A 16,892-nucleotide genomic window follows, 5' to 3' on the forward strand; every position below is an offset into this window, starting at 1 on the left:
ATCAATGACAGTGATGCTAGAACAAAAAGAAAAGAAAGGTAGATCACTGAAGAATTTTTTTAAAAGTGAAAAGAAGGAAATTAAGGAAACTCAGACAAGCAAGTCAATTTTGAAACTAATATGTGGGATTTATTATATAATTTTTTTTAAAAGAAATACCAGTTGTATGCAGTGGAGATATGGGGTTTCATATGCAGGCCTCTTTCAGTTCTTCTTTGTATAGGATGGTGTCTATGTTTGCCAATATTGGCTAAGCTAAGAATAATAGTTTTTTTAAAAAATATTCCTTGTTTGGGTAGTGATTTCCTAACCACTAAAATTGTTTAGACACAGATTGGATGCTCATCTAAGACTATATGTGTCACCTCAGGCAAGTCATTCTATCACTCGAGTGTCTCTGTTTCCTCATATATAAAATGAAGAGATTGTACGAGATGGTGTCTGAGCTCCCTTCCACCTCTAAATCTGTGCCCTAAGATCTGTAGAGGGCATCATATTGGAAATCATAAGAGAAAGTATAAGGACCACTTCTTACATATGTATGGTGCTATTTTGGGTATTGTATAAAACAACTTAAACAAAATTATGCATTGCCTTCTTGAAACTTTTAATGTTAAAGATAGCACGTCCTGAATTGTAATATGTTAGATCTTGAGAGAAGAATACAGATGTTTCTTAGCTAACTTTTAAAGAAATATCTTATCTCTATGTAAGTGGATGGACTTTTGGCCTAATGGCATTTTGAAAAACATGGTGGTGGGGGGTAGGGGGTTAAGGGAATTGAGGAATTCTTTTTTAACTACCTTCCTCTGTTTGCATTAGCCTGATGAAGATTTGTTCAATCCAGACTATATAGAAGTTGATCGTATCTTGGAAGTGGCCCACACCAAGGACTCTGATACAGGGGAAGTAAGTGCTTCTGCACCCTGCCGTCTCTTTCATTGCTGCTGTGTGCTTGGGTGGTACTTATTCCATCAACATCAGTCTTGTGACCCTTCTTTGAATCCACACATCTGTTATCTAATTGCAGTGATTTTCAAATACCTGGCCAAGGTAGGACCAGTCCTAGCCCCTGTGTTCTTGTGGTAAGTGACTCGGATTTCTCTTCTCTCCTCTTTGCTCTCAATCAGGAGGTGACTCATTATTTAGTGAAGTGGTGTTCTCTGCCATATGAAGAAAGCACCTGGGAATTGGAAGAAGATGTTGATCCAGCTAAAGTGAAAGAATTTGAGTCTCTTCAAATTCTTCCTGAAATTAAACATGTGGTAATATGCCTCTGTTTTTCACTTACGTTCTTTAAATAATATGTTTAATAGGCATGTGGACTTATTGACCATGAAACATAGAACAGTGGTCATTTGTATCTGCATGTACAAGGTGGGTGTGGGCAGCTGTGGAGGTGCAGCCCTTAGCTAGAGAGTTCTTTTTCTGCTTGGCCCCAGACTATCAAACCAACTGTTTTCCTGCTTCTTCATCAAGCCCATTAAGCAAAAGCAAAACTGCTCCCCTCTTCTTTGAAGCTGTCTTCTTTTCTTCACTTGTTACCATTAATCATGCCATTATTTCCCTCATCAAATAGTGAATCAGTTCATCACTTTTGAAATTTTTTTCCCCTAGTCTAGGAACAACAGTAGTGAAATGTTCAAATTTCATTTCAGTCGGTATATTACAATTAAAGGTGCAGGCATCCACACAAAGCTCCCTAGCACTATTTTTCCAACTAAGCTTCGCATAAACAGTCTTTTAGATATGGTACCCTGTGTAAAAATTTTTGTATTTTGCTTCAATTTTTAAATATCACAAAGATAGTAAGTAATTTTATAGTCAGTTCACTTTTAAGGGTCTTACTTTTACCTTAAAAAAAACATATTTATAAAGAAAGCACTGAGTTAATCCTCTGCCTGGCAACTTCAGAAATATAAAGAAAAGAATGCAGGAAAAATTCCTTGAGATATTTTAGAGTTTTAATTCAGTTTTCTTCATTATTCTGTTAGTTACTATACTTTTCTAAACACTTGAAGACAGGGTGTTAGAAATCTTAGCTCCTGAATCCCTCAGATCTATCTCTGATCACTGACCAAACTTTGCCTTAGGTCTCAGTACTTTTCCGTTGCTTTTTTCCTGTTGGGAGAATGGGTCATTCTTCCCCAGACATAGACAATGCATTTTTGTTGGGGGTAGAAATGTTCATATTCATGTGAGAGTTTTTATCTTTAGTGAGATAGTAAGCTGGAGTTTAGGGTACTCTTAAGCTGGAAGGAGTTATTCTTCCTCAGCCTCTTCCTAGATGTTGCTTGATTTTCTACTGCTTTTCCTGAAACCAGATACTCCCTTTTCCTGCCCCCACCCTGTTACGATGGTAAACTTCAGTGATCTGTCTGATGATTGAGTGTCAAGTTTCAGATCTGTTATGCTGTCAGTAACCCCACATTCAACTGTCATAGTCTCACATCTCTGTACAGGCCAATTTAAAGTTCTGTTGTCCACATTTTGACTACCTGGGAATTAGCTTTCTTTCATGATATCATTACTATGTTCCCCAGCAAATTTGTTTTATGCTTCTATAAGTCATTGCATTAGCTGGGACATGCCTGTTGGAGCTGAAAATAAGAGCAGTTAAACAAGAGGGTTTCTTTGTTTTGTTTAAGTTGCCCTCTTAGCAAGGATGACACTTATCTCAAAGAAACTTGTTTTAAAAAAATAAATCTAATGGGCAAGAAATAGTATAGATAAAGGCTTTCACTGAAAATTGATTCAAAGGAAGGAAAGAAGGAAGGACTGACTGACTTCCTTTCAATAAGAGAAAGGAAACAAATGATCTCAGTAATGACAGTGCATAGGGAGAGAATGTCTGGGATGCACAGTAAGTCAGATCCCACACTTTTCCAGTCCATCCCCCATCACCTTTTGCTTGCATTTTTTCTATACCCTGAGTGTTCTGCATTGCTTTTTCACCCCTTGAAAGCCAAACCCAAATACTACTTCCTTCCTAAATCTTCCCTGTACACACACATGCACACATACATCTTAGTAATGGCCTTTCCCTCCCTTAGTAATGGCCCTTAGCTGTACATTTTGTTTGCCCTTCTCTGAGGGGCATGCATATCAGTTTTCTGTGTAGGTCTCACCCCCTTCTTGATTGATATGTCTCTTGAAAACAGACAATCTTGCTTAAATTTTGTCATCTCCCTCAGCCTAGCAAAATGTTCTTTGAACAGTAGTTTCTTAATGTTTATTGAATAAATTATATCAAATTCAAATTAGTAACAGCTGAATAGCTCTAGGATAATGCATACCCTCTAGTTTGCTCTTGTTAATACTGATTCTCCTTTCACATGAGATCTTGGGGCCTGTGTTTTGTAAATCTCAAAACAAAATATCAATGATCTTTTCATTAAATATCTGACAATGACAGATTTTAAAGGAAAAGACTATGTGTCAGTAACTACTAGGACCCAAGAGTGATAGAGGAGCCCTTTAGTTGGTTTTGCCAATTCCAGTCTCTACTGCCATCATTCATCTGCTAGACTAGGATGAGGTTGCTCTACTAAAGAAGCTTCAGTGGCTCTCTTATTTTTCCTAGAATAAAATACAAACTCTTCTCATTAACATTTAAAACTTTTCACTCTCTAACTCCAACCTACTTTTCCATATTGATTTCACACTCTTCCCTTCAAGTACTCTATATTCCAGCTAAATTGGCCATACATAGCATTCTAACTCCTACCTTATTGCCCATTCTGTTTCCCATGCCTAGAATCCTCTTCCTCCTCATTTCTTTTGGAGGCTTTTTGAAATCCCTAGATCCTTTTAAGGTTCAGTTCAGGTTCCACTTTATTCACAAGGCCTTTTCTCATCATTCCAGTTGTTAATATTCACTGACTCCTTTCACCTTACTCCTCCCCAACTGGCTTTGTTACTTAGTTTGCATTTGCATGTTCCCCTGAGTAAAAGTAAACTTCCTTAGAACAGGAACTTTTTTTCCAGTACTTGCTGGATTGATTTGTAGTAACTTAGAGAGAGTCATGAACATGCTAGAGGGTTATCTTTGCTAGGGTCAGAATGGAAAAATTAGTAAAGGCAGAACAGAAGAATTTAATGCTTTCTTCTTGAAGATATATTATTGGTGGAATGCATTGTTTTTTCATGAAATTCAAATAACCATAATTATGAGTTTTGTATGATCCTGCGTACCCCATTCTGTGTATTCTGTAGTATTAGATTCAGTCATGTCCCCTGAGGAAGTATTGATGTATTATTGCACTTAATGTGTTATAGTATGAAAGCTCATAATTGGAATGTTGGGCTTGTTACTTAATACCAGCTTTATGCTGAGTGGTTTAATGCTGTGCCAGATATTTTTAGTTAAAGAGAATTTTTTTAATAATAGTCCAAACTAGAAGTATCAAAAGCCTGCATGGTTGCTTTGAAGTCCACAGTTCAGAAGAGCTGTAGTCACCACGTTCTCCCTTAAACTTTGAGGAGTGACTACAGCTTTAGGAACCTTGTGTGGCTGATTGTGAACTTCTGTGGCAAAGACTGGCCCTCAAATGAAGTAACAGTTACCATTGCCATATTTTCTAGCTGCTTTCTCCTATCTACCCCATCTCCATCTTATCTTGATTAAATAAAAGTTAGATTTTTATCACTGATGTAAGCCATGAGTCAATGATAAAGTGTTACCTGTCCACCGTTAAGTTTTGCAGCACATTTGATACACAATATTTCCTTTTTCCCTCGTAACAGACCTGTGAGAGTAGGTACCATTATCTCCATCTTAGCAATTAAGAAACTAAAGCTCACAAATGTCAAATGACTAGTATAAAATCATAATCTTCTGTATAGCCCTTTGAAAAATTGATATACATAATTGCTGCAAAATAGCTCAGTCTTCTGGATGGCACTAAGCAGGTAGGCTTGACTCCTTCGGATTTTTCTGTCAAAGTCTGCTAGTGAATATAGGCATTTATTCATTATTCCTTCAAGAAAATAGTTTACTGCTCAACTCAATACTGTTTTTCTACTTTAACCTCCTATCTTTAAAAGTTAAGAGATTCTGAATATCAAAAAAACATAATCTATGCCTTTTTACCCTAAAAATGGGGAGAACTATACAATAGATGATTTGTAAATCATGGGGCATATCTGCTTTGCCAGTGATGAATCTGTTTCTTTTATTGTCTTTAACTTTTAAGGAGGACAGAGTCTGTTTTATAAATTGTTGCTTATTTCCAATACTTCCAGAATCTCATAGAGTACCAATAAATAAAGTCCATTTGAAATAGTGCTTCTTAATCTTTGTGTCATGGAGCCCTCTTCCTGTGGGCAATCTGAAGAATCCTGTGAAACCTTTCTCAGAATCATAATGCGTAAAATGCATTTAAATGCATAAAATACGATGCATGACATTGCAAAGATAATCAATTGTATTGAAATAATTCTGAAAATATTTTTAAAAAACAAGTTCACATCCTCTGGGTTAAGAATCCGTGATTTAGTAAAAAAGGACAAATACTTTGGCACAAATCAAATAATATGGTAAATATGGAAAATTTAGGGCAACAAAAGATATATTCTGTAAGGAATCTTATATCTTACGCATGCCATTAAACAAGCATCCTGGGCTGTGTGACACAGGGACAGCTCAGGCATGCTCTGCTTTGATTACCGTTTCTTTGGTCACCGTAGATTAATGAGCCCTCCTTTTTTATACTTCCCTGTCCTCAGAAATATTTGACATATGCATTATAAGTGGCACACCTGCCCTGCTCTTTGTCTTCTTTTACTTTGCCCTGCTCTTAGAAATCAGAACACAGCTAGTTTCTGTCCATTTGTAATTTTTAAAGTCATCTCAGAAATGTCACAATTGCAAAGATAGCCATAGTTAAAGATAATTCAGCAAAAATATCTTTTCTCTTCCATCTCATTTGCCGTTTCTTCTTTTAATCTATTCTCTCATTTCTCATTATGAAGAAGTATAATACCTACTGTGCTGTAGCTTCTATTTCTTGGATCTAATAGAGCTATATAGACAAAATGAGTAGTCTTCTCTATGTATGCGAGACCTTTAAATATTTGAAGAGAGCCCTCACAAGGACTTCTTTCTAGACCTAACATCACCTAGTTTCATAGAATGTTTATTGTACAACCTACTTCCTAGATCCCTCACAGCCTGGTCATTTCCTTTTGGGCACATTCTAGCTTTTCTTGTTTCTTAAAATACAGCAACCAGAGTTGAACATAATATTTTGTTTGTAGTCTGACCCACACGAAGCAGAGTGGGACTGTTATTTAAATAGTATGTATAAAGTGCTACAAAAAATAAGGTAGTATACAAATATAAATTCTAATTGTTAGTGTTCTTACTTCCTTTAATATTTCTAATAATTTAGCCTAATATTGTGTTGGCCTTTCATCACTTTGGATGATATTGAACTTGTAGTCCACCAAAACCCTCAGTTCTTTTTCATGATTTCATGGTTTCTGCGTAGGGGAGTTGCTCCCAGGCTAGGGATTTATAAGCATGAAATAGAAGTTTGTCCAGGATGACCTGTAAAGCCTTCCAGCTTTAAGATTCTGATTTCCCTTGTGGTAATTTTCAGGCATGCATCAAATGTTGCAATTACCTCACCTTATATGAAGAACCTTCAACTGAAATGAACATATAAAAGTCTCAGTTTTTGCAAAATGCTCTACTTGCAGTCAAACATTTTCCTACGAGGATGGACCTGAGGCTCTTCAGTCAAACCCTGGAGTGTGTTTTTGAAATGTGGCTTGAGAATTGCTAGAGAATAAACCTTAATATTCCAATTAAGTTGCCTAACCATAATTGATACCTGTTTGAGATCTTCACATGGGAAAAGTATGTTATAAAAATTCATATGTTAGCATTACCATACCTTCTGAGTTTTGTTTTGGATATTTTATCAGCACCTACCTCTCTAGGAGTCAAAGACTATGGTTGTTGTATATCGTCTGTGTTAAGTGTGTTTGGAGTTGTGTGAACTTTGAGCAAATAATTTTATCTTTTTTAAACCTTGATTTTCTCCGCTTTAAAATGAGGAAGTGGAGCATTTGTAAGGCTGTTCCATCACTAAAATTCTGACATTTAGTAGGTACTTAGTAAATATATATTACATTATTCAAGATAATATCTCCTTGCTATAAATTCCACTCTTTAGTCCAGAAATGTTCTGTAGATCTATGTAAAATGAATAATCCCTCTTCTTTATGACAGCCTTTCAAATATTTGAAGACAGAAATCTTCTGATTTCAAAAATAATGATTCTAAGACTTCCTCATCTTGCAAAATTGATTTTTTTAAAAACTAAAATTAAGATTTTACATTAATTCATACTACATTTCTTTTTAGGAGCTTAAGCCCAATATTCTAGACTGCTGCCATTTTGCATCTTGATTCTTTGATCTGCTATATTAAATGTATCTTTCATCATTGTGTTATCCACATGGTGATGTAATTTTGGTCCTCTTTGAGAATGAAAGACAACAACCAAATCCTCAGATCTGACAAACGATATCTTTTTAATGGCTTCATCTAATTTGTTGACAGAATATGCCACATCCATGACCATGTAGCATTATTACCTAATATAGTCACTTTTTTCCATCTTGCCATCAATACCTTTGTATATGTTTGTTAGACTGGTAAATCCACCTAATCGTACTCTCATCTCGTTTCTGTTTTACCACTTTATCTACAAAATATAGGAGTTTTTGTTGAATGCTTTGCTGACATTATATGATATTCTTTGTCTTGGGCATTCCCCTTTGTATGTACCAGTCTCATGTAGCTGTGCCATAAAAAGGAAAAAAGGTTAGTCTTTTGTTATAATGAATATCAGATAATCCCCTCATTGCTTACTCTGTAGTTCCCTGTAAGCTTTGCACTTACTTGCTTGTTGAGTCTTACTTATTTAGGATGTTTCCTTTTATAAATGGTGTCATTTCTTATTTTGTAATTTAAGGAATTTCTATTGACAAGGAGGTGATGCTTCCATTAAGTAAAATATTGGGTTTATCACATCTCATTTCCATTAGACCTTCTGTAAAATATTCATTACCTCTTAAGATTCAGCACTTCAGACTATCTTGAATTAACTGTGCATTGGGAAGCTATCTCTAGGGTCTGTAATGTGCACTTGTATGTATATTAGCTTAAACTAGGAAAAGGACTCCATTTGGATATAATTTGGAAGACTCATTACGCTCTTCTGTTGTTGAGCAGACTCAACATGTGTAGCATTTTCCCCAAAGCTACTGAACTGATACACCGTGCACAAAGAAGGAAACCACCCCCAAGTAAGCAGAATAGATTGTAAAAATAGAAGCAAAGAAAGAAAGTTAGTGTTGGCCCCTGAAAAAAAATTTAAATTGGAAAAATAATAAATTAAGTTTAGAAGTTTATTTACATAAAGAGAGGTGGCATGGTCTAATGGATAGAGTTGCTTTGTGAGGAAGACCTGGCTTCAGGGGATCAAGTCCTGCCTTTTATACCTACTGCCTTTATGAGCCAGCACAAGTCATTATAAATTACAGAAAAGGTATCAATCCACATTGATAGATGAAATTTCATAGAAAGAGCTCCTTAAACTGATAAAGTCACATTTGCCACTTCTCAGCGTTGTTTTGAATTCAGAGGTGTAACTGAGGCCCAGTACCCATTAACTGATTTGCAAATTTGATAGGAATGTTGAGATTTGCTTCTCTCTCAATCTTTTCTTATTTCTGTACTCATACATGTGAAACTCCCATAAAGCATTGTCTTTCCATGCATTTTGCTCTCTGCTTTGTTTATTAGGAGCGTCCAGCTTCAGATTCGTGGCAGAAACTTGAGAAGTCTCGGGAGTACAAGAACAATAATCAACTTCGAGAGTACCAGCTCGAGGGGATGAACTGGCTCCTATTTAACTGGTATAATAGGTGAGGAGCCAGAGCATATGTGCCATCTCCCTGAGCTGTGCCTTTTCAAAACTGTATATAATCAGAGGAATTTCTGACCTAGGGTTGTTAGTCTGACTAGTTTGCAATTGAAAGTATTAAGATAAGTAGCAAAAACTTTTATATTCGAATGCTTAACACCCTAGGCTTTGCACAGTGTTTTTTTAAATGGTTGTTGAATGAATTGAAGAAAACTAAAAAATTTTTAAGGTAGCAATTCTATTTTCTGTGGTTTGTATGCAGACTTATTTTGTCATCCTATGGCATTTTGGTGATATGGGAGATTCTTTCACAAGCCATTGCCTTTATACTTTGATTTTCTGAATTGCTTAGAATGGAAGGTCATTTTCAAAAAAAAAAAAATGAAGATAGAGAATGATCCTGGGAGTCCTCCAAGCTGATTGTCTCTTAGATCTTTCTTCAGGAGAATGACACTAAAGAATGACTAAAATGTCACTTTGGATAATTTGGATAATTAAGTTTCCCTCTCTTGAGTTTCCTGTAAATTCCCTCACAAGAAACTGTTTTGATCAAATGAAGTAATGGATGTAAAAGTGCTTTTGTAAACTGTGAAACACCATATAGTTTTCTCACCTTAATGAGTTGCTATGAATTTATGGAAGGGGATTGAGGTCAAAGTAGAGAAGATTCTCTTTTGTGGCTGACAGTTTCTTCCACAAACCATTTCTAGCATAGTAGGATCAGAGCCTCAGAATTCTAGATTAGAACATGAAGTCTTTAGTGACTCCTTGTTTAGAATCTTCCAGAAGATTTTCATTTCTTCTTAATGAAGAATTTGCCTTAAAAGGGTAAATACTGAACCAGTGCTATTCTGTAAATCTCTCATTGTTAGTGGGGTTTCACCTTCTTTTGTTTCAGGAACTTTGTCCATTATTGCCTCTTAACTTTCTCTCTGCTGTATTGGTAAGAAAAACATGTTTTGTTTCCTTCAGAAAAAACTGTATTTTGGCTGATGAGATGGGCCTAGGGAAAACTATTCAGTCCATCACATTTCTCTCAGAAATATTCCTGATGGGAATACATGGTCCTTTCCTCATCATTGCTCCATTATCTACTATTACTAACTGGGAGCGAGAATTCCGAACATGGACAGAGATGAATGCCATTGTGTATCATGGCAGCCAGATTAGCAGGCAGATGATCCAGCAATACGAGATGCTCTACAGGGATGCCCAGGTAAAATTAGCATAAATTTCAAAGTTATAGCAGCTTCTTAGTGTGATAACTTGCAAAGTAGAATCTTTCCTTCAAATGTTTTCCCACTTAGCATCTTTGAGTTTGGTTTTTCTGTGGCTTGAGTCACTGGCCTTTTAGTGAGTATTATTTTCACCTTTCTGATGTTGTATTATGAATAATGATATTTAAGACCCTAGGGTATTCTTTCCTTTCCCCATGATATTTTAAAGGCCAAGAAGTCTGACTTCCAGACTGGTTTTTGAAACTACTTTTAAATTATTGTTATTTTTTTAATTTGAGTTGTCATATATGCTATGTAGACTACAAGCAAAGCAATTGTTTTTGGACAGACATTGAAATCAGAAAGGGAGCTGGAAATTAATTATTTTTTAGCAATCAAGAGGAAGCTCAGTCTTGGTTACATAAAAACAAAGCTTTGTTTTTTTCCTTTCCTTCAGTGGGAATCATCCATTAAATATACTTAGGAAGTAGTATACATTGGGTGCAGATTTTTGTTATAAAATAAAATGAAAATTAAATTAATGGAAAGATACACTGTACCAGGACAATTCATTACACATAGGAGTATTAGCCTCTGACTTGTAGAATTTAAGTTGTCTGTTAGGGTTATACTATTCAGCTAGAATAAGTCTAATGTTTTTCCAAAGGGTTCAGAAGAAGGTACAGGTCAGTTTTATTTTTTTACAGTTTCTCCAGGGGTTGGGACTAACTGGATGGTTAAGTCCCTGCTAACTGGTAGTCCTTACCCCAGGGGAGTTCTCATCTTCACTTTTTAACACTGCAAATAAAATATGTTCCTTAGATGTGATATAGGTCCATGAGTCACAAAGATTTCCATTAGTATTCATTCGATATTCTTTGATACCATTTTTGTCTGGAAATATTGACTAAGCATGGGTCGGCTATTTATTGTAGCAATTTACACAATTGATCTCATGTACTTCTCACTTTCCTCACGCTGGCACTCTTTCTCTTGATTTTGTGTGGTTTGGTGAAACCTCAACCAAAGTTCTATTCAGTATATGTAGACAACCCAAGTTAGCAGTAGGTATGCCACTAGAGTACAAATCTGTTGGGATCTACCAAGTTAAAAGATTTTGGGTCTCAGCAACTCTCTGAACTACTGATATCTGTCAAAATACTGAAGTAGGTAGTGGCAGCGAAATAGTATTTGAAGTATTTATTATATAAGGTAAAGGTATGCTGCTTTGTCTGTATTAGGTTCCTTCATAGATATACATGTAACAGTGCATTTTGACCTTTTACCATGTGTTATTAGTAAGTTAATATCGATCCTTCCAATAATCATATTAGAATTTACTTTGCCCTAAAGTTCAACAATACCCATTGATAGGGTCCTATAGCTGTTTTTTATTTATGTCATTCTCAGGGCAACCCCCTCTCTGGAATCTTCAAATTCCATGTGGTTATCACAACATTTGAGATGATTTTGGCTGACTGCCCAGAACTGAAGAAGATTCATTGGAGTTGTGTGATAATTGATGAAGCCCACAGACTGAAGAACAGGAATTGCAAACTTCTGGAAGGATTGAAGCTCATGGCTTTGGTGAGAGTTTGCAAGCTTATAAACCTGAGGACATTCAGTGATCATTCAAGTCTCCAGTCCAAGGAACTTGGAAGCAATAGAGAAACTGTGACAAGAAGTTTCTTCAATTTTTTTGATAGAAACCAAGCCAGGAATACTACTTTTAACTCCAGTTTGGTTTTATGCTTTTACACTCAGAAAATTTACTATTTATGCAGAGGAAATATGGTATGTAGTGGAAATAGAAATAGAATAGAACTGAAATAGAACTGAACTTGGAATCAAAAGACATGAATTTAAGTCACAACTGTACCACCCAGTTCCTATGACCTTGGTCAAATCACTTTAGTCCTTGATGCCTCTTCTGAGAATTGAAGGTTTTAGTACTTGATCTCCCACCTCACTGGTCATTTATTTGGAAAGCCCTTTGGCTATTTGAAAATACCCCAGATAAATTTCAGTTACTATAATTTTTGACACCATTATTATTATTAGTCACACCGTCTTTTTTTTAGAGAAATACAGCAGAAGGGTCTATAGAGAATGTAGACAGCTTCCATGTTAAATTGTCATCATAAATAAGGGCTCCGATGCTGAACTGTATTTCATCATGTGCTTTAATCTGTATAGGAACATAAAGTGCTGCTGACTGGAACTCCCTTGCAGAACTCTGTGGAAGAACTTTTTAGCTTACTGAATTTCCTAGAACCATCACAGTTTCCTTCAGAGACTGCTTTCCTGGAGGAGTTTGGAGATCTGAAGACAGAGGAACAGGTAAGTGAGAGTCTGGAGAAAATAAGAAGACACAGTATTGGTCCTTGCTGAGTGCCTGTCATTTGAGCAGTCAACAGAACTCTCTGGAAAGAATGATAAACTATTTTTTATGCAGCCTTACTAAGTGAAATTATTATTTTTATCTTTTCTAAGTGGGAAAACTAATTAATAATAAAATGCCCAGAAAGTTGATAAATTATAAATAAGAGCCATCAACAGCATGACAGTTTTTTGATCTTCACCTCTACCACCTGAGGGCTTCAAGATCTTACTTTAATGGCTACTTTAATGGGAACAGAACCATCCCATAATTCCTGTGTCTATCCTCATAATAACAAGTATGAAACATGCTTAGGCCAGTGTTCTTGAATGCAGCTAAAAAGTATTGCAGATGGTAAGGAATTCTGAAGGTACAAATGATGGTAGTGGTAGGCAGTTACAGGTTACTGAGAGTAATTGGTTTACCCTTGTCCATTTGTATTAAGTGCCTCCATTTCTAGGTACCTTAGCACAATTGTTTCCTGGGCTTGGCTTTTTAATTGCAATGTCCTTGCATTTCAAGATAATATGACTGAGTTACTGCCTCCTTCTGGTTAAGTTACTGTAACTCAGAAACAGATCTCCTCCAGGCACAACTTTCTCTGTATTTACTACCAGGGTAAGGAACTATGAATATATACCTTATTTCCCCCTGCTTCCCTCCCAGATGCCTGGACCTTTTGACCTGTTGCTAAGCCATTTAGTTTTTCCTAAATGAACAAGGGGAGGACTTCTTACTCATTACAGTTATTCTTTATACATTTGACTGTCTTGTTTTAACATTTAAAAACCCTAAATAACATGGGTTGTACCACAGGAATCATGTACTCTCAGGCACATGTAGTAAGGTCTCACTTTCAATTTACTTTGTATAAATGTTCTGACATTGTTTTCTGAAATGATTTCTCTCCTTCATTTTGGGAGCTATAAATCTTCTCTACTTCAGATGGATAATCTCTGGGAACTATTCTTATTTTAAGATTCTTGGTCTATGCCAGGTCACACGACGGGTAGAGAGTTGTAAAAATCATCTTTCTACTTGCTTTCATTTTTCCTCATTCTCCCATTTTTTGCTTTTAATTGCTCCCGCACTTGGGATGGGGCCATGGTTTAACTCTGGGCCTTAAAATTGGCCCCCAACTCTAAGACCATTTCAGGATTTGAATACTTGAGACCCCTCAGTGACCAAGGTTCTAGAAGTATCCAATATGCCATCAAATAATTCAGTTACTTCCTGACATCATGAGTCACACTTGAGAAACATGAAATAAAACCTCTTGCTTAAACTTCCTTGAAATCATGTGCTGTTTTGACTTCATCGTTTTATTTCCTAGTGCCTAACACTATGCATTTTATGTCCTGGCCAGTGTTTGTTGAATAGATTATAAGCTAGTACAGGTCTTTCATTCACAGCAAACATAATGTTGAAAGTTGTTTTTTGTACTTTTTCTGTTCGGTAAGCAAAATTCTAACTTGATTTTTAGTTTGTTCCAATGGTTAGAATACATGCAGCTGATACCAAGGTCCCAAGCTTGTGTAGGCCAGTTTAGCTTTACTCTCTTTTATGGTTACACTTTATTTCTGATCCACCCTGTCTAGCTACTTCATATTGTATCACAGTGGAATTGGTTGAGAGGATGTAGAGGCTCAATGTATATCTACTGTTATGCTGGAAAAAGAAGTCAAATTCATCCCCTATTAAACCATGTTCTTTATACAGAAAAGTTAGCCATTTTTGTCAGTCATCTGTTAGCAGCTATTGTCTTTTAGTGTATTTGTAGTTTTAGTGCAGTATTTTGTGCTGTATTGGTGAACTGCCCACTTTGACCAGGGATAAGAGAAGTGCCTCAGGCTAAGGACACTGTTCTGCATCTCAAGGCTCAGTGAATGATTTTCACTAGCTCTTTCATCAGTGTCTCTCTTTTCAGCATTCCGTCTCTTTTCTCCCTTTACAGGTTGTAAATTCTCTGAATGCAAGGGGACTATCCTCTCTTAGTTCCTTCCTTACCTGATATTCAATACATATTTGTTCATTATACTGATTAAGTTCAGCAAACTTGTACTAGTGATTGAAAAATCTTGATGCTTGCTGGTTCAAAGAGATAAACTAGTCTCCTTTTCCTGGGCAGGTAAAGAAGTTGCAGTCCATATTGAAGCCCATGATGCTACGGCGGCTGAAAGATGATGTGGAAAAGAACCTAGCTCCCAAACAGGAGACAATCATTGAAGTAGAGTTAACCAATATTCAGAAAAAGTATTATCGAGCCATTTTAGAGAAGAACTTTTCCTTCCTGACCAAGGGGGCAAATCAGCATAACATGCCCAATCTCATCAACACCATGATGGAGCTGAGAAAGTGCTGCAATCACCCCTATTTGATCAATGGTGAGCCGGGGGGAGCAAGGTAGGGTTAAGTCTTGCCGCAACCCCTGAGAGCAACAAGTTTGGGTTAAGCAAATCATTCAAGGCCAGATGGATGCATTGTTTGTATGCCTTCTTAGGCCCTTTGACTGAGCATATGTGCATGTGGAGACAATTACTTGGCATATTGACTCTCTTAATATTTCTGACTTGTTCCTTTAGAATAAATGGTTTAACTAGACCTGAATGGATTATCAGCACCGACCTCCAAGAATCAATAACTGGTAGAGAATAAAATGGAAGAGGGTAGACACTTGACAGAGAGGAAACACATTGAAAGCTAGGAGAGTTCGGGGTCAGAACCAGCCCAGAAAGTAGATGGTGATTTTGAAGCAGAGTGGATGTGGAAATGGGGAAAAGTAGCAGTAGTGTGTCTGTATAGGTCTGGGATCTTAGTGGTGGTACGTGTAAGTTGTTTATCTTCAGCATTGTTTTGCCGTGGCTGGCTTTGGTTAGGACATTGTGCCTTTGCTTTCAAGTATGCAAGATCAATGCATGATTTTACATTTCCTAAAAACCACAGAATATGGGACTGGAGTAGCTGAAAGAGGGAGAATTAACTTCATTGGAGATGGTGCTTCAGAGATCCAGTATGGTATACAGTGTGTTCACAGGTGGGTGTGTGTACATGTACACAAGTCAGCCTTTAGTTACAGCTGTCATTAGATGTGGGAAGTTGAACTGGGACATAGTGAACTCTGGCATTCATGGGCAAATCTTTGCTAAATAGGAAGATATGAGGAAGTCCTCGGAAAGATGGCATTATAGCAAAAGACTGTTTGGTTGTATCTATGGCCTATTTCATCAAGAAGTATGGGTATTTCAATAGAGAGATTACATAGTATTCAGTTAGTGACAGTTTGAATAAGAAAGCTGCAACACTTGGCTCTCAATCATCTGTGTTAAGTGGGGTGAGAGGACTAGAGGTATGGATGATCCAGAAACCATTTTTTCATTTGATTTTGGAATGTATCCTCATACTTCGAATATGGGTGTGTCTGTTCTTGGAATTCATGACACTTCAAACTAAAGAATAAAGCTACACTGTGAAAACTAAACTCAGCAGGAGGTAGAAAAATGTGTGACTTTGTTGTCCTCTTCTCCAACTTAAACGACATTGTTATTTTTGTTATTAAAGCAATATAACTAAGTTTATATTGTGTCTTACAGTTTACAAAGTGCTTTACATCCATTCTCTCATTTGTCCTTTTACCTCTATGAAGTTTGTAGTACATGAATTATTATCTTCATTTTACAAATAAGGAAAACTGAGGTTCCAAGTAGTTATGACTGGCCATGTGACCTTGGACTAGATAGCAAAGCCCAGATATGAACCTAGGTCTTCAGACTCCAGGTCCCAGGATTTTGTTTGTTTGTTTTTTTAACTACATAAACTACATGCTTTTTATAGCAAAAAAGTGTTTTATCACAAAGGTTATCAAAAAAAAAAAGCAAAATAAGAGATGATGATTTCCTAAAGATGTTAAAAGCACCTGTACAAATATATTAACAGTGGGTGAAGATTTACCAATTGAGAATTTTCATAAATGAAAGTCCTGAGAACTTGTTGAAACAATATTCAGTTTTAGTTCTAATTGTTTTGGACTTTCTGATAGCAAAAAAAGATTATAATAGAATTTCTGGTTAGCTTCCTGTAAAGCATTTTTCAGTCTCACTGGAAAGCTTAGGATGTGGCATCTAGAAAACTCTTAGTAGGTGATAAAAAGTCCTTGTGTGGGGAAAGGTGCTAGCCTGCAACACTAACCCCGTTGCTGCGCAGATTGAATCTATTCACTTTACTTGGATGTCCAGCTCCAGGGAATTCGGGACTTGATGCCTAGAAATTAGCTTTACAGGTATTACTTTTTCTCCTTTGGCTTTTGAGCTGTTCTTTTCCAAAAAAAAAACCAGATAATTTCTTTCATCCTGGTAGTTT

At 36.5% G+C, this 16,892-nt stretch overlaps 1 protein-coding gene across 8 annotated transcripts in view; it reads left to right on the plus strand.

The window, feature by feature from the left end:
- Positions 1 to 16,892, plus strand: part of CHD6 (chromodomain helicase DNA binding protein 6) — a 186,915-nt gene that overhangs the window by 95,560 nt on the left and 74,463 nt on the right. For all 8 annotated transcript variants that reach the window (XM_072631470.1, XM_072631477.1, XM_072631474.1 and 5 more), the window contains exons 9-15: positions 823 to 909; positions 1,131 to 1,265; positions 8,819 to 8,940; positions 9,912 to 10,155; positions 11,567 to 11,743; positions 12,353 to 12,496; positions 14,665 to 14,920. In XM_072631470.1, the coding sequence (XP_072487571.1) occupies positions 823 to 909; positions 1,131 to 1,265; positions 8,819 to 8,940; positions 9,912 to 10,155; positions 11,567 to 11,743; positions 12,353 to 12,496; positions 14,665 to 14,920 (1,165 nt within the window). The remainder of the gene's footprint in view (positions 1 to 822; positions 910 to 1,130; positions 1,266 to 8,818; positions 8,941 to 9,911; positions 10,156 to 11,566; positions 11,744 to 12,352; positions 12,497 to 14,664; positions 14,921 to 16,892) is intronic.

The sequence above is a fragment of the Notamacropus eugenii genome, chromosome 1 (assembly GCF_028372415.1).
Source record: "Notamacropus eugenii isolate mMacEug1 chromosome 1, mMacEug1.pri_v2, whole genome shotgun sequence".
Lineage (NCBI taxonomy): Eukaryota > Metazoa > Chordata > Mammalia > Diprotodontia > Macropodidae > Notamacropus > Notamacropus eugenii.